Source organism: Pyrgilauda ruficollis, unplaced genomic scaffold (genome assembly GCF_017590135.1).
Source record: "Pyrgilauda ruficollis isolate IOZ18807 unplaced genomic scaffold, ASM1759013v1 scaffold98, whole genome shotgun sequence".
Taxonomy (NCBI): Eukaryota; Metazoa; Chordata; class Aves; order Passeriformes; family Passeridae; genus Pyrgilauda; species Pyrgilauda ruficollis.
This window is the reverse complement of record NW_024531932.1, coordinates 725,396-742,086: the sequence shown is the minus strand read 5'-3', so window position 1 is coordinate 742,086 and position 16,691 is coordinate 725,396. Positions and strand designations below refer to the sequence as shown.

At 49.4% G+C, this 16,691-nt stretch overlaps 1 protein-coding gene across 19 annotated transcripts in view; it reads left to right on the top strand.

The window, feature by feature from the left end:
* Positions 1-466: 466 nt before the first annotated feature.
* COL13A1 (collagen type XIII alpha 1 chain) overlaps positions 467-16,691 on the top strand; it is a 93,412-nt gene continuing 77,187 nt past the window's right edge. For 18 of the 19 annotated variants that reach the window (XR_005957050.1, XM_041490031.1, XM_041490043.1 and 15 more), the window contains exons 1-3: positions 467-797; positions 988-1,302; positions 8,671-8,740. Coding sequence is in view for 18 of the 19 variants with exons in the window: in XM_041490031.1 (XP_041345965.1) it covers positions 1,000-1,302; positions 8,671-8,740 (373 nt within the window). In the remaining variant the exon portion in view is untranslated. The remainder of the gene's footprint in view (positions 798-987; positions 1,303-8,670; positions 8,741-16,691) is intronic. The other variant, XM_041490027.1, reaches the window with a different exon arrangement.

Here is a 16,691-nt window from a genome sequence, read left to right as displayed (position 1 = left end):
CAGCCTGCCTGCCTGGGGTGTTTCTCCCTGCTGCCCTTCGCTTGTTTCTTGCAGAGCCCTCAGCTGCCAGCTCTTGTTTCCAGATGTTTCCTCTGCTTCTCACCCTGCCTGGCTGCTCTCCTCAGAATATCGGGGTCCAAATACCCACTGCCGGTGCCTCAGGGCTGCCCCAGGATCTGCGTGGGGGACGCGACCGCCCGTTTGTACCGTGCCATAAAGTGCTCTCGGCTGCCTGGAGGAAAGGAAGACGCGGGCTGGTGTGAGCCCAGCCTCTGCTTTACAATCTCTTTCCTGCCACTATAAATAACCTCGGCGAGAGTCACTTCAAAGGGAAGGGCTGGCGGCGGATAGGTGGTTTGGGGACCGAGCGGGACAGGGGCGTCCCACTGCCCGATCCCACCCCGGCGCTTTGCATAAATAAATAAATCATGCAGCAAGGGAGAGGTGGAGAGAGAGGGCGAGCAGAGGAGGTTACTTTGGGAAGCCGCGCAGCTCGCTCATCCCAGCCCCGTAGTTCGGAGGGAGTGTGTCATGTTACAGGGGAGCCACGATCAGCCAGAGCACAACGTCGCCGGAGCAGCTGAGAATTACCTCTCTCTAATGGGGACTTTCATGTGCGAGCTCCTGGCCATTCTGCGAAGGAACTGAAACTGACAGCTTAGAAAGAAAAACCTACCAGAGAACCGAAAGACTGAAATACAGGAGGAAAAAAAAAAAAAAATCTTGATCAGATTATTTTTTTCCCCCTCGCACTCTTTGCTGCAGTTGGATCCCTTTTTTCTGCACCCCTTTTATGTGTGTGTGGTTTGTTTTTATTTTTTAAAGACACCCCCCCCCTCCCATCCACTTTTGTCATTATTGCTGTCACTTGTGATTTGCTGGCACTGGGATTCCCTTCGACGTTCTTTTTCTATGCCTTCTGGATTGTGCGTCTTGGAGTAGGAGCGAAGCTTTATTTATTCTATTTATTTATTTATTGTTTCTCAGGACAGGGAGGGAATGTTGGAGGAGAAGAGCTGGAAAGGCGTCGACGAAGCAGCTTTTGACAGGGGGTGTGTGGCTCCCCCCAGGACCGGCGATGGGGAGAGATGCTGCCGCCTCCCTCTCCTGCTGGGCTCGGGGCTGCCCGGCGTGTCCCTGCTCTCTCTGGTGCTGAGCCTCCTGCTGTACTTTCGGACCTCTGATCTGCAGTCCCGGGTGTCCCACTTGGAAGCGGACAGACCCACACAGCTCCCTGCCTGGCTCTCAGCAGACCAAATGGAGACAGCTATTTTGGGAAGAGTTGACCAACTGCTCAATGAGGTCAGTGTTCTTTCGTTTTGCATGTATAGTTTGCAGTATTATAGGTTTTAGGCATATGCATGCTTGCACAGTCACGTTATCCATTTTTTTCCCCCTTCCTTAAAAATGTATCTCTGCACGAGTGATGCTGCTGCTAGGTTGAATTCCCTGTTCCTTCAGGTCCCTCCCACCTCTCAAACTTGCTTGGCATTTACGTCTCTCTTCTCAGCCCATGCTGTAGCTGGAGCCTGCACTTTGCAAAGAGGAAAACCTCAACCCTGATCCTGCTGGGGAGGCAAAAACCTCCAACCCTTCTCTTCAGGAGTATGGCATGCTGAAAGAGTTAGAATTAGAGGTTAAACCTGGGGATTCAGCCTGGGTTTGAGCCCTGGAAAGGGGGCAGGCGAGGCATGTCACAGCCAGCATGGCTATGGGAAGAGGTAATTGCAAGCACACCAATGTTGTGATGGGCTGGTACTGCTGCTGTACCAGCCCTGACCCCTTCCACAGCTCCTGGCTCAGGAAAATGAGACACAGTGGTGTTGCCAGGATGGTTTCTGGTACTGCCAGGGTATCAATGCAGAGCATATGTCTGTGTTATTCTCACTTGAGTCCCATCCAAACTCCACTGGACCCTGTGGGCTCTCCTCTGGTGATGGGGGAATGCTGCTACTGGCTTCAGCAGGTCAATAAAGAGGGCTCAAAAGAGCAGATTATTGTTGCTGACACCTTTTACTTTGCTGTGTTGATGCTGCTGGGGGCTGTCTGTTCCTCTACTCTGGCTGCGATGAGTATTCCTTGCCTTGTTGGGCTTTGAAGTGGTGTTGACATGTGTCAGGGAGCAGATGGTGGCTCATGTCTCTGAACTCTCCAGACAGGTCCCTACTGACCTGTTCCCACAGCTCTCGGAGAGGCTTGGGGGTGAAATTCAGGGCTGGAGCCATTTCCACCCACCTTTCCTTCTCTCTGTTTACTCTAGCTTTGGCTTGAGTCATGCTGGAGAGATCCCTGGGGCTAGCCCAAAAACTGTTTGTATCTGAAAAAAAATCTCTTTTGGGCTGCTATTGCCAGATGAGGTGAGGAATGGGATGACCAGAGTGCTGACTATTGGGACCTGCCTTGGGCATTGCTGCCTGGGACCTGGGGTGACCTGGACCCCCTCCTGCTTTCTAGGAGCAGTGAAAGTCCATGGTGAGGAGTTTAAACCTACAGCTGACAGGCTCCGCTTCTGTTTATGGGTCTTGTGAGAGCAGTCCCTGGATCTGCTGGGCTGTGCAGCCAAAAGCTGTGGACCTTGAGTTAGCAAACACCACAGGAGCTGAAGGATATGGTTTTGAGTTGCCTCTTTGGATGAGGAATAAGGGAAATACAGGGTCCATGGGGCAATATCCTACTTTAAAAAGGGTTTGGGGAGGCAGAAACATGGCAAGTGATTGGATCTGTGCGCTGTGGTTGCACGCTCATGCAGGGACTCCTTCCCTGCCACCAGGTAGGGATAGTGCAGCATTCCCTCTGTTGCTGCTGGCATGAGTCTGCTGGGAAGTCGAAGTTTATCTCTGCCGAGATTTGAGAAGTGCCTCCCGGGAATGGTGCCTGGGGCCGGATGGCCCTGTGTCCTGCTGGCTCTGCTGGCAGCGACACCTTTACACCTTTTTATAGCTCGGCTTAGCGAGGAAACGGGGGTCTCATGATGCCCGTGTGCCCAGCAGCACCCCTGTTTCCTGAGCAGCCCCTCCTGTGCTCATGGGGGTGGCCACAGTCCCAGCTGCAGCCAGTGCAGGGAGCAGCTGTAGGACAGGAACGACTGCTTGAGGGCCAGCGCTTGCCCCTGAGTACCACCAGGGTTAGCAGCTCCATCCTGGGCCACAGCTTCAAAAAGAGCTTTGAGAAAAGTGCTGGAGACTGTGGAGGAGGAAGGACACCTGGCCCACATCTCCTGTCCCTTTATACCTGTGAAAGTCTGGTGCCCGTGGGGGAGGAGGGCTCTGTCCCCCAGGGAGGACACCCTTGCCAACTGTGCTGCTCACTTCTGCTAAGCATCTAAACCTCAGACCTCCACACTCAGCCAGAGGCACTGGCATGGACCAAGCAGCTCGAGGTCCAGGGCACGGGGTTGCTGGTGGACAGATGGTGGGATGCCATATGAGGCTTTTGATTAGGAAAGAAAAATCCTTCCGGTCCTCCTTTTCATTATGTCTGAAGCGGGGCCCAGGACTGACTGGTGAGGGGCAAGGATGGAGAAAAACAAGGTAGATAAAGGGAACAGGGAAAGGATGGGAGAAAAAAAAAGTTAGGAAAGCAAAATAAGTTGTGCTGACCATGAGTAGGAGAGAGGGGCTGCAGATGGGTTTGCTGTGATGGACGTGAAAGTGGGATATTCATCTCCCCCTGCTCAGACCCTCACCGTTTCCTGGTGTTTCAACCTTAATGGGTTTCACAGCTGCCAGCTGAGTGTTATCCATCACAAAATAAAACAGCAAAGCTTTAAAGGAACCCCAGCTTTAGAAAAAGCTGATCACAGGTGGGAGGGAAGGCACAGCACAGGAGCACATTTCTAGCTCTGGTGGCTGTGAAGGTGAGCTGGAGGGATGTGAGGGCTGATAGAGGAGCTCTGAGGTTGTGCTCAAAGCGTGTACTGCTCTGAGCTGGAGTGTGTAATGCCCTCCAGACTGGGCCATGAGTGTGCCCAGGTGTTGCCAAGGGTCTGCAAGGGACACCATACAGATGGCACTGAGAAGGGCAAATTGCCAAAGTCCTTTTAGAGGCCTTTCTTCTAGACACGCAAAAATAAAGCAAAGTGGCAGGGAGAGGAGCTGGGGTGGTTTGCTTAAGATGTTAATTTTAAGGCAGCTGGTGGGGATGTTTTCTCCATCTTGCAGCCTGGTTTTCGAGCACCGGTGGTTGGCTGTGGCAGAGTTTCCATCTCAGCTCAGGAGGAGCGAGGAGAGGGCGGCAGATGCTTTCCCAGAAGCAGCCTGACCAGTGCTTCATTTGCTACTGTGTAAACCTCTGCCTGGTGTGGGCGAATACCACAAGGGAATTTTCTACCAGACTCAAATTGACTAGGTTTTCTTGTAAAAACATCTGTGCAGAATGGGCCAGAAGCAGGTAGTACAGGGAGAACTTTAACTCCATGTAGGAATTCGAATTCCTCTGCATTTATGAGACATCATAAAATCATACAAAGGAGCACAAGTAAACTCACTACTGGCATTTGCAAGAGAGGCAAAGCTTTCCAAAGAAGAAAACAAGGTCCTTTCTCATGCTGGGTAACACTTGGTGCTACTTCACTTGCCAAAAACTCATCAGGGTGGAGAATGGGATGGAATCAGTGCTGTTGCTAGGAAAAAGAAATCCCAGAATTTGTAGAGATAGAAATGTGTATGTGTGATGAAGCAGCAGGTAATCTTGTGCACCCTGGGGGAAGATCAGCTGCCCCTTAGCCTTCTCAGGGGCTTGTGTTGAAGGTGTTTGTTGTGGTTTCAGTGACTCTTAAGGGATTCAGGAATGTGCCTGATTGGGGAGGGAGCACTGATCCTCACTGCTTTCCCAATAGTCTCATTTCCCTGGAACTCTTTCCTTACTTATGCAAGCAAAGGAGGGACACCAGAAAACTCTTTCCCTCCTGACTTGAAGGATCTCCTCCCCCTCATTTTATTCTGTATCTCAAAGCACACTGCTTTGTTTCCTAGGGTCTGCAAACTTGCTCTAAGCATCCCCTGCCTACATCTTTAGCTTAGTATTTTTTGTCCCACAATCAGGGGATCTATTTTTTTCTTTCAACTTCTGTGGTAGCTAAGTTGCATTTCCTTTCAGCTGCTTGCAATCCCTGTAACTAGGTGGTGTTATTTGCAAGCTTTTTGCTCCACCTGGGAGGACTCACTGCTCTCTTCTGCTTTGTGCCACATGGTCCCATGATCCCAGGAGCTGGGCCTTTAAGAAAAAACGGGGAAATTGGTGGTAAAACAATAAGAGTTAACAAAACCACCCACCCCTGAAATCCTCCTGATGGTTGTAATAGATTATCTATTTAAAATGTGTTTCTCTTAGCTGTTGGAGATAGTGGTGGGAAATGATTTCACCTCCCCGGGTGACTGCAAACAACTGGGAATGCTAAAGAGCTATTAATCTGCCCCTTTGAAGAGGTGCCCTCCCTCTCGCCTAATCTCAAGTGCCCATCCAAAACAGACAGGCACTCGCAAGGTTTAGGACACCACAGCCACGATCCTTTAATGTCAGGAGTGGCCTTGCTGTCGCTGCTCAGTCCACCCATGTCAGCCCTGTCCTGTCACACTTGCGGTGCGTTAACAAAACCCATGGGAAAAGCCCGTGCTGACTTTACTGCCCGTTCCCGTTAGGTGTTTCAGCATGGCCCTCCTGGCCTTGCCCTCTTGCAGACGGGATTTTCCTTTTCCTCCCTCTCAGCAATGTGCCATGGCTCCTGAAATCCTCAGAGGTGCAGGCAGGGGCGATCAGCTGTGGCTCCGGCGCTGGCAAAGGCTTTTTTCAGCCACTTGCCATGGTGCAGGGGGAAGATGCAGCTGTTATGTCACTGGATAACGTGACAGACGAGAGCAGGCTCTGCTGACAAAGCAATCCCCTCCATAGGAAGTGTTTTCAACCTTTCTGGAAGGCAGCATGTTGCTGCTCTTGATGTTACAAGCTCCAGGTGTCCTGCAGGTGAAAAAAAATCCCCCAGATCCCCCAGATCCCAGGAAGGAGATTCCAAAGACTAGATTCCCAGAGCCAATCTTCTTTTTAAATTTTGCTTACAGAAGCCAACCTTGCCCTAAAATTGAATGCTTTTCTATTGCCTGGGAATGAAAGTTTTCTCTTGGAAATTACATTTTTAGAGGGAAGTACACTTGGTTTGCTCTCCTGAACAAAACTAGCTTCTTGTGTTGAACCAGGCAATATTTTGCACAGTGGAAACGAGGGAAGCAGAAAAGGCTGGACAGTTTGTTTTGTTTTGCCATCTCCACCCAAAGTTGAACTGAGGTCTCCAAGAGCCAAGGATTTTTTCTGTGGCAGTGTTTGTTTAATAGACTGTGCAGGAGAATGAACACCAGGTGTTCCTACATCCTTGGTAGGTTTTGCCTCCCACTAAAGGGGAGCAGTCCCTTGGCACCACTGCCCTTTGTACTCCCCAGGGATGTGCAGAGCTCTTGGGCTTGAGGGAGACATGAGGGATGGGGGAGGATGTCCAGCTGCTGGTAAGTGTGCCATGGCTGCATGCTCGTGGTGCGCAGGGCTGTGCTGCAGCCTGCCCAGCAGCACCCACACCTCCCTCCCCAGGGGCCCCCGTCCTTGAGAAGGCTATTTCAGTAGTTTCAGGTTTTTCCCCTACCTTGACCCTGCAGATAAAGCCTCAGGGAAATGTTATCAGCCCTGTTCCGTTCCCAGTCATGCTGAAGTCCTGCTGGGTCATCACTTCCCTGTCCAGTTATGCTGCTCCTCTCTTTGTAAGCCTGCACAGCAACCCAGCCAAGGCTTCTTGCAGCACAGCCTAACTCGGCCATTCCCCCTTATAGCCCCTCCAGTGCCTCTGCACTTGGTGAGGCAGGGATCTTTTCCATGTTTCCTTGCAGATTTGTGTCCTGTAAAGGCCCCTGTTGCATGCAGGGTGTTTGGACCCTTGTTGGCTAGGGAATGGCTTTCTGCTCCTGCCATTTCAAGCCACCATCCCTTCCTTGTCTGATCCTGATTCCAAACATGGGAGCACCACCCAAATGTGGCAGTCTGGTGTTGGAGACGTTTTGGTTGGCACATGTGTAGATGGGAATGGGGCTATGTGTGTCCACATACCAGTGTGAGTATCCAAATAAAGGCTCTGCTGTCCTACTTGTTTGACCATGTTTGACCACTAGCAGTTAGAAGCCAGGCAGTGCTGCAGAGCAGAGCTGTGCCATCTGGGGTGGCAGCAGGATGGGAACGTGCCCAAATGCAGAAATTCACAGAATATCTGTGCTTTTCACTGAGAAGGTAAAAACCGATGAAATGCTCTGTGGGAACTGGCAATTTTCCTTGCCTAAAATCCTCTCCTCACCCTGCTATCAAATCAACTTGCTATCAAAACATTTCCATCTACCATGCAAAATAAAGCTCTGAAAATATTTAATTTCTAGTCAGCCACAACAACTGTTACTCTTTTGACTTGCAGTGAGGAAGCCAATCCTTTCAAAGTGAAAAAGTGGAAATGTTCCAGCCAATTCTGCCTTCCTTCATCCCAGGCGGAAACAAGCTGATTTACTTTTATCCTCTCTAAAAGAATTTTTCCCCAAACTGATGCCTTCTTGCAGGAAGATGCTCAATTACTTGTGAAAATAAAGCAATTTTTATACTGTTTTGGGTATGGGCTGCTGTTGTGTCCTATATAAGGCTATTTCTTTTGAAATACTGGTCCACTTGTGAAGTAGTTCAAAAAATAGGAAGGCTCAACTGGGATGGGAAGTTGGGCTTGGAGGTTAGGAGGGAAGAGAGTGACTCCAGAGCTTAGGAACCCCAGCAGCTCAGTGGTCTCAAATCATTAACCAAGTGTGGTTCGCAGGCATTAATGAATAACCTATTTGGATTAATTTGCATTTTCTTCACTAAATTACGGTTATTTTGTAAAGTCTGGGAGGGGTGGTGAGGATGCTACCCCTGAAACACATTTTTTCTCAGGACATGGGTTAATTTTGTTGATGTTCCCAGTAAGGGAAGATGCAGTGACCTCAGGTGGACTTTATTTGCCCTTCAAGAGATACACAGATGGGCCCAGAGAGCAGGAGACTCACACGCTGGCGCCATTAGAAATCCAAACTCATATGTGAAATGAACATTCTGACAAAATTCCATCTTATGGAAGCTCTTGATAGGCTTTCTTTTGTTTTGCCCTTGAGGGAAAAATTAAGTTGCACAGCATCTGAAGATTTCAGGGGATGCTGTTGCTGTTTTCAGTTCATCTTCAGCCACAATCTTGCAGTGGGACCCTTCTGTCCATCCAGGTGTCTCCAAGAACATCAGGAATGTGCTGCAGAATAGAAGAGGACCTGCTTCAGATCTTCATTTTCTGCCCACTGAGTGGGTCTTCTGAGAAATGCGGCTTTGTCACGAGGACACAGTCACCAATTTATTTGCCACTGCCGGCTCTTGGTTTTGTAATGCCTGTCAGGAGGACCACATTTGGAGGCCATTACGAAACTCCCTCAGCCTGCTTTCAATCAAACCCTGCATTTCTAGTTAAGGGCTATGAACTTCATTGCCTTTCTTCGTTCCCAAACTGTTCTGCCCTGTCTCTCCCATCTCTACTTGGGCAACGTCCCCTCCCAGTTCCACTTTTTCAAGAATTTGAGGCTTTGGTTTCAATGGTATAAATTAATCCTTTTTCTGTTTTTCCTCTCTTGGCAGAAATTAAAGTTCCACTTGCCAAGACATCGAGAAGTTCGAGACACATACCAGCGATGCAACTGCCCGGCAGGTAGGGATCTGGGACAGCTGGCACTGCGGAAAGTGACAAAACCTTTTCTGTCTACATCTCATTGAAGGGTGTTTTAATGCAGTCTCCTGTGTGAATGCAAAGTTACGTGTACTTGCATAACAGTTTGTTCAAATACAGGAAATTGATATGGAGACGTGGGCAACAAGTCTGGTACATGTGACAATAGGTGCGTACATGTGACAGGAACAATGGGAAAAGGGACGGACATCCAGGTGGATGTCCACATAGCCATAAGAGGAGGACACATCTGGAGGGCCAATGTTCCCACTGATTTTAGATATCAGTTTTGAAGTGGGCAAAGAGGCTCTTGGGAAGGGCATCTTTCTTGCCTGATTTTGGAAGGTTTGAGACATGTAGGCTAGATCCAACACCAAAGCGGAATTTTGGTGAGCCAAAATGCCTCTAGGGTGAGATTTGAATTCCTTGGTGTTCTACAACTATCCGAGGCATGTCACAGAATTAACAGCCTTCTGCTAGAAGCAGTCATTTATGAGGGGCTTGAATGAAGTGGTCACTTGAGGTCCAACTCATCTAACATACAGAAATATTATGGGATTGCCTAATTGCATTATGGTTTTAATCATGTTAATATCAAAAGGCTCTTTGAGACACATCTTCTGAAGTGGTTTCAATACAATAAGTGACAAATTGCTATGGAAAAAACCTTTGTGAATGGCATTTCATTCCACCAGGATGAATCATTCAGCCTTCCTCATTGTCTTTTGATGCATTTGACTAGAAAAAAAATATAGAGAAGTGCCAGCTACCCATCACATCCAAAGCTGAAGTTCTGGGAGAATTTGAATCTGTATGTTCAATCTGGGTGACTGAAACTCGTTTTGCAAAGAAGGTGGCAGGGCAAGTTATGTCTGGATGAGCACGTGAAAGTAGCATTTCCATTTTCAGTTGTTTCCCCTTTGGCTCTCCTTCATGTCCAGTGTGACAGTATCTGGCAGTGTGCTTAACAAAGGGTATTTAAATGTGGCCAACAGTTGGGATAAGGGTGGATAAAATTACAAAGGGGTTGTCTTTGCTGTAGGTAAGATCTCAAAATCTTTGTATTTAGACACAGTCTCTTGCCAGACTACAATGAATTTGCAGCACAGCAGCTTGTAAAAGCAAGAGTTAAAGCTCTGCAGGTTTGTGGTGGAAAAGAACTAAAATCCAGGATCCAGAACTGTAGAACATTGGAAAAAGCCTGATTTGAGTAGTCCAGATCAGGACTGTTGGACTTTATTTTTAGCCCCAGAAAGAAACAACAGGGAGAAATTTTGGTTTAAATTTAAAAGATGGTACAAATGAAATGTTTTCTAAGTGTTGTTTCTCAAAAGAACAGATCAAAACTGAGTTCAACTCATTTTAAATACCAACATTTTCCCATCAATGGGAACACAAATCTCAGCCGTCCACCATTTTTAAATTCTTGCCTGGGCTTGACAAATAAATGCTATAAAACCACAGGAGTGAATGTCCTCCTGGTGTTTCTGGGCCAGCTTGAAGAAGGAAACTTTGAACTTGAGTGTAGAGCAGATAAAAAAGATATTAGTTCCTTTTTGAGGCCGTCTGAATGTCACTCCTACACCATTTGTGTGTAGATGAATCGCCCAGGTATTTCAGCATTGAGATCATAACACTTGGTTACAGATACCCACATCCCTTGGGAAGCTTTGGCAGCAATCTGTGCTGGATTTCTCATAAATCTTGGGTGCCCATTCATTCCATTAAGCTCACAGTATTGCTGAATAACAGCTTTGATTCAGTAGGACAATAATAATAAATGTCTCCTAAGGATTGAGGCTTCCTTTTTACCTGTCAAACTTGCTTGTCTTTGTCAAATACTCTATGGATACAGAAACTGTATATAAAATTCTCCTCCACCCATCAGCTAATCTGTTGAGGGAAATGAAACCATGGTCTAGAGCTGATGTTGTGGCAGGTGGGGTTTTGATTGGCTTGGAGCAGTATAGAAACAAAGGCACCTTCAGCCAGCTGTTGTCTCCTCTTAGATCCTTTGCTCCAGGGTATTTCCCTTCGGTCTCCAGGCTGGTGCAATGCAGGCCACCTGACCACGTTTCAGCGTGGTCTCTCTTCCAGCACAAGACCTTGGGAATCTTCTGCCTCTATGCATTTTTTCCCTGGTGTTTCAAACGCCCCAAGGAGCAGACAAGATGACTTCTGCGGGAGACCAAGGTATTCAGAAGCGTCAAGATGTTGCAAGACTTGGCGCATGCCTCTTGCTTCTCACTGGCCCACTTCACTGCCTATAAACACATCATGCTCCTCAGCAAAATAAATGTTTATCAGAAGTGACATTTGAGTTCATCCCTGTCTGTGAGCCAGGTCCCTGCATGGCAGAGAAGGGGAAAAGGAAGACAAGTTCATTTGCTGACCTGTTCAGTGCAGATGTGGAGGTCCAGGGCAGTGTCACCCATTGCCATAGAAGAGCTTCTGAACAGATGGGATTGTAAATGGAAATGGTGTGGAAAAGCTGGGAATAGGAGAAAAAGAAGATTGTGAAGTGTGTGACTGTGCTGGGCTATCTGAGAGTGTGTGATAAGGATTCTAGAAATAACATGGTCAGGAAAACAGCACAGCTGTATTTACAGCAAATGATAAGGAAATACAAATTTCATTTGACTGGAAAGTGGCTACTTCAGATCACTCGGGCTGGGTGTAACTACCTGTGAGATGTTGCTCCTTGGCATTGTGTTTTTTGAGTTTAGAGGTCACAGTGGGCTTCTCCAGCAGTGTCTTGGTGGGGGGGACACAGCCCTCAAGTTTAACATATCTGGGTAATTAATGACTTTGTTCCCTTCAATAGATAACCTCTGTCATTCCTTCTGTCCCCACCTACTGTTGTATAGATCTGGGACAACTTTGTACAGGTTGGAGAACAGAAACTTCAATGGCAGCAGTGACTTGTGCTGGGATGGGGCCAAGTGTGGGCAGGGAGCTCAGCACAGGTTTTGGTCTGAGGCTGTTGAATGCATGGATGTGACTTGGGGAATTTTTCTAGGACTGAGCAGATGCTTTTCCATATGGTGTGTGGATGTGGTCAGGAGCTACCTGAGGCTGGAGGATCCTCTTACAGCCAACTGACCTCCCTTAATTTCCTCCATGTAGTAAAAAAATGCTGCAAGGGGAAAGCATTTTGTTTCAGGTTGACAGGGCAAAAAATCTAAGCTTTCCTGGTCTAATCTTGATCCAGTTGCAGATCCAGACTGTGTCTGCCTGGACAGCCTCAAACAGCCAGGGATTACACTGCAATCCCTTCCCACCGCTTTCCTGGTGGAGGTGGGCGCTTGTTTATTTTGTATATTGTGACTCTCTTTATTAGACCTTTCCCATCTTCCTCTCCTCAGCTCTGATTTTCACAGTCCCCACGTGGCTGTTTTTCACTGTGCTGGCTCTCTGCTCTGGTCTTCAATATCCCTTTAAAAAAAAAAAAAAATAAAGGCTGGCTGCTTTCCCTCTGCCTCCACAGTGCTTGTTTTGGTCCGGTTTCTCCTTGGTCAGGTTGGAAGCCTGCGGTGCTGGAGGCGGTCAGCCATGCAAGGAGGGAAGCAGCTCAGAGGGATGCTGAATGACTTTTCCATCCCTCCCTGTGGCAGCACTCAGGGGCAGAGGAGGGACCTGGGCTGCAGGAGGAGGCAGCTCCCAGGCACTGGCACTGGCAGTCAGAGGAAGGTTGCACAGCTCTGCCACAAACCAATGTACCTTCTTTGTTACAGGGGCTTGGAGGATGGTGTGGGGCAACAGCAAGAATTTTGGCAGTGGCCAAGAACTGAGCTTTTCTCCGGAATGTCTTTGAGGCTTTGCAGAGGAATGTCCCCTGGGCATTTCTTCTCATACAAAATTTCACCCACATTTCCTATCTGCCCCACCACGGGGCACAGAGAAGGCTGCTTGGCCACCCTTCAGCTGTGATTGACTTACAGAAATACCAGCAGGAGATACTGCAACTCAAAATTGTTGTTGCTTCTTCTTGCAGGGAAGTTTGCAGGAGCCAAGGTGCAGCCATGGCCCCAGCTGCACCCAGGGGACGTGTGCCACTTGGGGCACACACGGAGTCCAGGCATTCTGCTTTCCTTCTTGGCTACACCCGTCCTCTGCTGTCCAGACCCCTTGACACACTGGCAGCTGCTGGACGAGGTCAGCAAGAAACAGTGTAGGGCTGCAGTGGGGTGTTGGCTTCCACCCAGGACGTGACACCCAGAGCCAGCGGGGCCAGCTGATGGGAAGTGGATTTCCCACATCCCAACCTGTGCCTGTCCCCACAGACAGGTGCAGAGGAAGGAAAAAGTGCTGGGAAAGGCAGCAGATGAGGTGTTGGTGGGGATGGCTGGAGCAAGGGGAGACTCCTGGGCTGAGCCTTGGCCCTGCAGCAGACAGGCAGGATGTTGTATCCAAGTGGATGCATCCGTTTCTAACTTGGGATTTGTATCTTCTCCCCAGACATCTCTGTGGAGATGAGCCAAAAAGGGGGACAGTGCCCAAGTCCTGCCTTCTCCCCACATCCCAGCTGGGGTGCTCCATCTCTTGCCAGGTTGTTTTCATGGCTTTTATATTTCTCGCTGTCAGGTTTAACGTGATCCTTTTTCAGCTTGCTGGGGCTGCTTGGACAGATCACAGAATCATAGACAGGTTTGGGTTGGAAGGGGACTTATAAGATTATCTAGTTCCACTCCTCTGCCATAGACAGGGACACCTTCTGTTAGACCCGTCCAACCTGACCTTGAACACTTCCAGGGATTGGGCAGCCCCAGCTTCTCTGGGCAACCTGTGCCAGTGTCTTAATGCTGCTCCAGGGCTCCCATGAGATTAAAAACATGAGCCCCGAGAGGTGAAGGAGGTGCTTGGGATCCCTGGTGTGGGGTGAGGGTGTGGAAAGGTCAACTCCAGCTATTTAAACACCAGCAGCCACAAGCCGTGTCAGTGGCCCTGGCTCAGAGCCATGAGGAGGATGAGGTGGGAGGGTGCAATGGAACACCCTTGGCCCCATGGCCTTACTGTCAGGAGGTGCATTGAACTGGTTGAAATGCTATGGTTTTGTATTTCACCCCTTTTGAGGACAGTAAGTCAGCGTGGCTTTCTATGCTGACTGTGCAAAAGGTGTTTTCCGCTTTGGAAGTGCCTCAACGCAGCTTTTTGACAAGCGCTGACAAAAAGCTGGAAAAAGAGGACTTCTGTCTCAAGAAGTTGCTCCTTGCCAAAAGCTTTGGGCTCTCTGAATTATTGTGTTTTCCCTTGGAAGGACTAAGCCCTCGTGGCAGGGATGACCAGAGAGCCGGGATGTGGAGGGAGCAGTGCCTGGGCTGCTACGACGGGCGTCCGGCAGCGCTGCAGCCACGGCAGCACATTGCCATGTCAGAAAATGGGGTTCTCTGGCATGCCACCCCCCTTGCACATCTGGATGGAAAATTGCAGTATAATCATTGCTCAAATACTACCCTCCTTTTTTCCCCTGGTAATTCTATTATTCCCTGAAATTTAAATGTATTCCCCCATCCACATTTTTGGGCCCTCCAGAGTATATACACACTTCAGCCTGGAAAGTTGCTCATGCGCCTTGGACTGCTGGCTGTATTTTGGGTTGGGGTTTGTTTGGTTTAGACATACTGTTGTTTCATTTGTTTTGAAGATGCAAACCACACAATGAATTCCATGGATTCTGTGAGCAGTTATGAATAAATGGGGATGAACAATTCAGGAAAAAAACCAAACAAATAGTTTGTTTGGTCACTTAACTCTCTTTCTCTGAACGTGTAGGCTGCTGTGCTCTTAACTGGAGCAGCTTGAGGATTCACCCCAACCTTGGGTTTTGTCACCTGTATGTTGCCACATCCATGGCTGAGGGACAGGAAGAGGGAGAAAGGATGCTCCTTAAACCTCTAAGCATCAGCTCATCCGGCTTAGTCTGCTTTTGGGATTTAAACTGACTTTATTAAGGAGTATTTAATTGATTTTAATTAAGTTGCAGTTGTTGCCTGAGTGCAGACTAGGAGGGCTTGCATAAGCCATTAATAAGTTTGTGAGTGTGGCCTGTGCTGCAAAACGGTTGGAGGGCTCAAAGCATCCCTGTGGCGCTACCATGCAATAGAGTTAGGATGGCAAACACCTTGGCCTTTCCCTCTTTATCCAAAATATGCTTAGAGACAGCCAAAGCATTGAAAAGGGAAGGTGCCTGGAACAATGGTGCTCTGAAAGAGGGTGGCCTGTTTATTTACACCCATCTACTTGTTCAGATAATTCCCCCTTGTCATGTTTGGGCCTGCATCCTATAAACCCCAGGGCTCCCCTCTCTGTTTTTTATATGTCTTCTTATTTTAAACTTTTTATTTTTGGCTTTTAAAAATTTTTTAACTGGATGGAAGGTGGGAAGAATCTCCTTCAAAAACATGCAATTGCTATGGGACATTTTCTCTGAAGGCTGAGGTCTGCCCAAAGGTGAAAACAGGTGAACATTTATATTCAGGTGTGCATGAATCCTGGTGACACAAGCATTAACTTTAATGTTGCTTGTATATTATGGCCCAGATGTTGTATCCTAGCCCTTGGTTGTTTGAGACAGCCATTCCCCATGCAAAACCAGGACAAACTAACCTATTTCTCGAGCAAAGGTATGGTGCAGAGAGAGACACTCAGGATTAAAGGCATGGGAAGGAGATTTTGGAGCAGATACTTGCCATGAAGTGCCCCGGCCAAAGCACAGGCTGGGGCAGGAGAAAAGCGTTGTGCCCGTGCTGATTTTTATCAGGCAGTGGTCCCGGTGTGACCTTTACTGTCCGTGTCTCAATGCAATCCAGTGGCACATGGCACCCCACGTGCAGCTGGCCCCGACAGGTTGCCTGTGGGGCACCGTGGCGCACGTTGAGGGCTGCAGCAGGGAGCTTCTGCATGTTTGACGGGTTTGCGTACAGATGTTCGGTAGAAGTGTTTACACCATTGCGTGCCTGTGCTTACAATGTATATGGTACATATGGGCATAAATCAGCGCCTTGACAAAGCAAGGCAAAACCATCCCAGCTGGCTGAGGAAACCCGAAGAGCACATTGCACTGCTACTGTATGCGACGGCTTTGATTCAGCACGAGCGTGCTACCGGGGCGGAGGATTTTCCCCAGGCCTGGGCTGTGTGCACATGGCCGGGCTGGTTTGCGTCAGCCGCTGACGCACGTCCGGGCCCCGCGACGCGGGTCTCGCGTGTGCTGCCCATGCTGGCAGCTCTGCGGCGGCCGGAGGAATGAGGGTGAGCCGTACCGGCCGCCAGGCTCCACGGCGGGCACGGCGCCCGGTGGCGGCCGAGCCCCTTGCGCAAAGCGTGGGCGCCCGCCAGCCGCCGAGGAGCGCTGAAAATACCCGGGATGGGCCAAGGGAGATGTTGCAGGCGCCAAGCGGCTCGGTCCGAAGCTGTTTGCGAGGGGACTTCATTTGGTGCGGGTGTTAGCTGCTGCCATGCGCCTGAGGGCCGTGGGGAGGGAGGTAAAAAGCGGGTTGTTGCTGGCCTGGCCAGTGGCAGGATGGCTCGGTTTGGTGTCCCTGTGGTGGGGCAGAGAGGGGTTTTACAGTGGGACGCAGAGGCCCGTGAGGAGCCGTCCTCTCCAAGGTTTCTGCTTTCAGTGTGGTGATACCCGATTCCCTGTTGGCTTTTCCGGGCATCTGCCTACACCTTTGCCCTATGGGGACCAAGGACCAGGCTGATCCGCCGGTGCCCGAGGGTGTCCCAGGACGCAGATCAACAGGAAGAGGGGAGGGGCGGCTTTCCTTCCCCCGGATCGCCTTTCAGCCCTTGTGACAGGCTGGAGCGCAGGTACGCTGATGGTACAGGGGCAAGTCAGCCTTTAAAAGGGAGAGGTTGCATCATGCGGGGCTGGGCGGGCCTTGGGAGGCAGAAACCTCATCTGTTAAACATATACCGCCCCCCCTCCGCC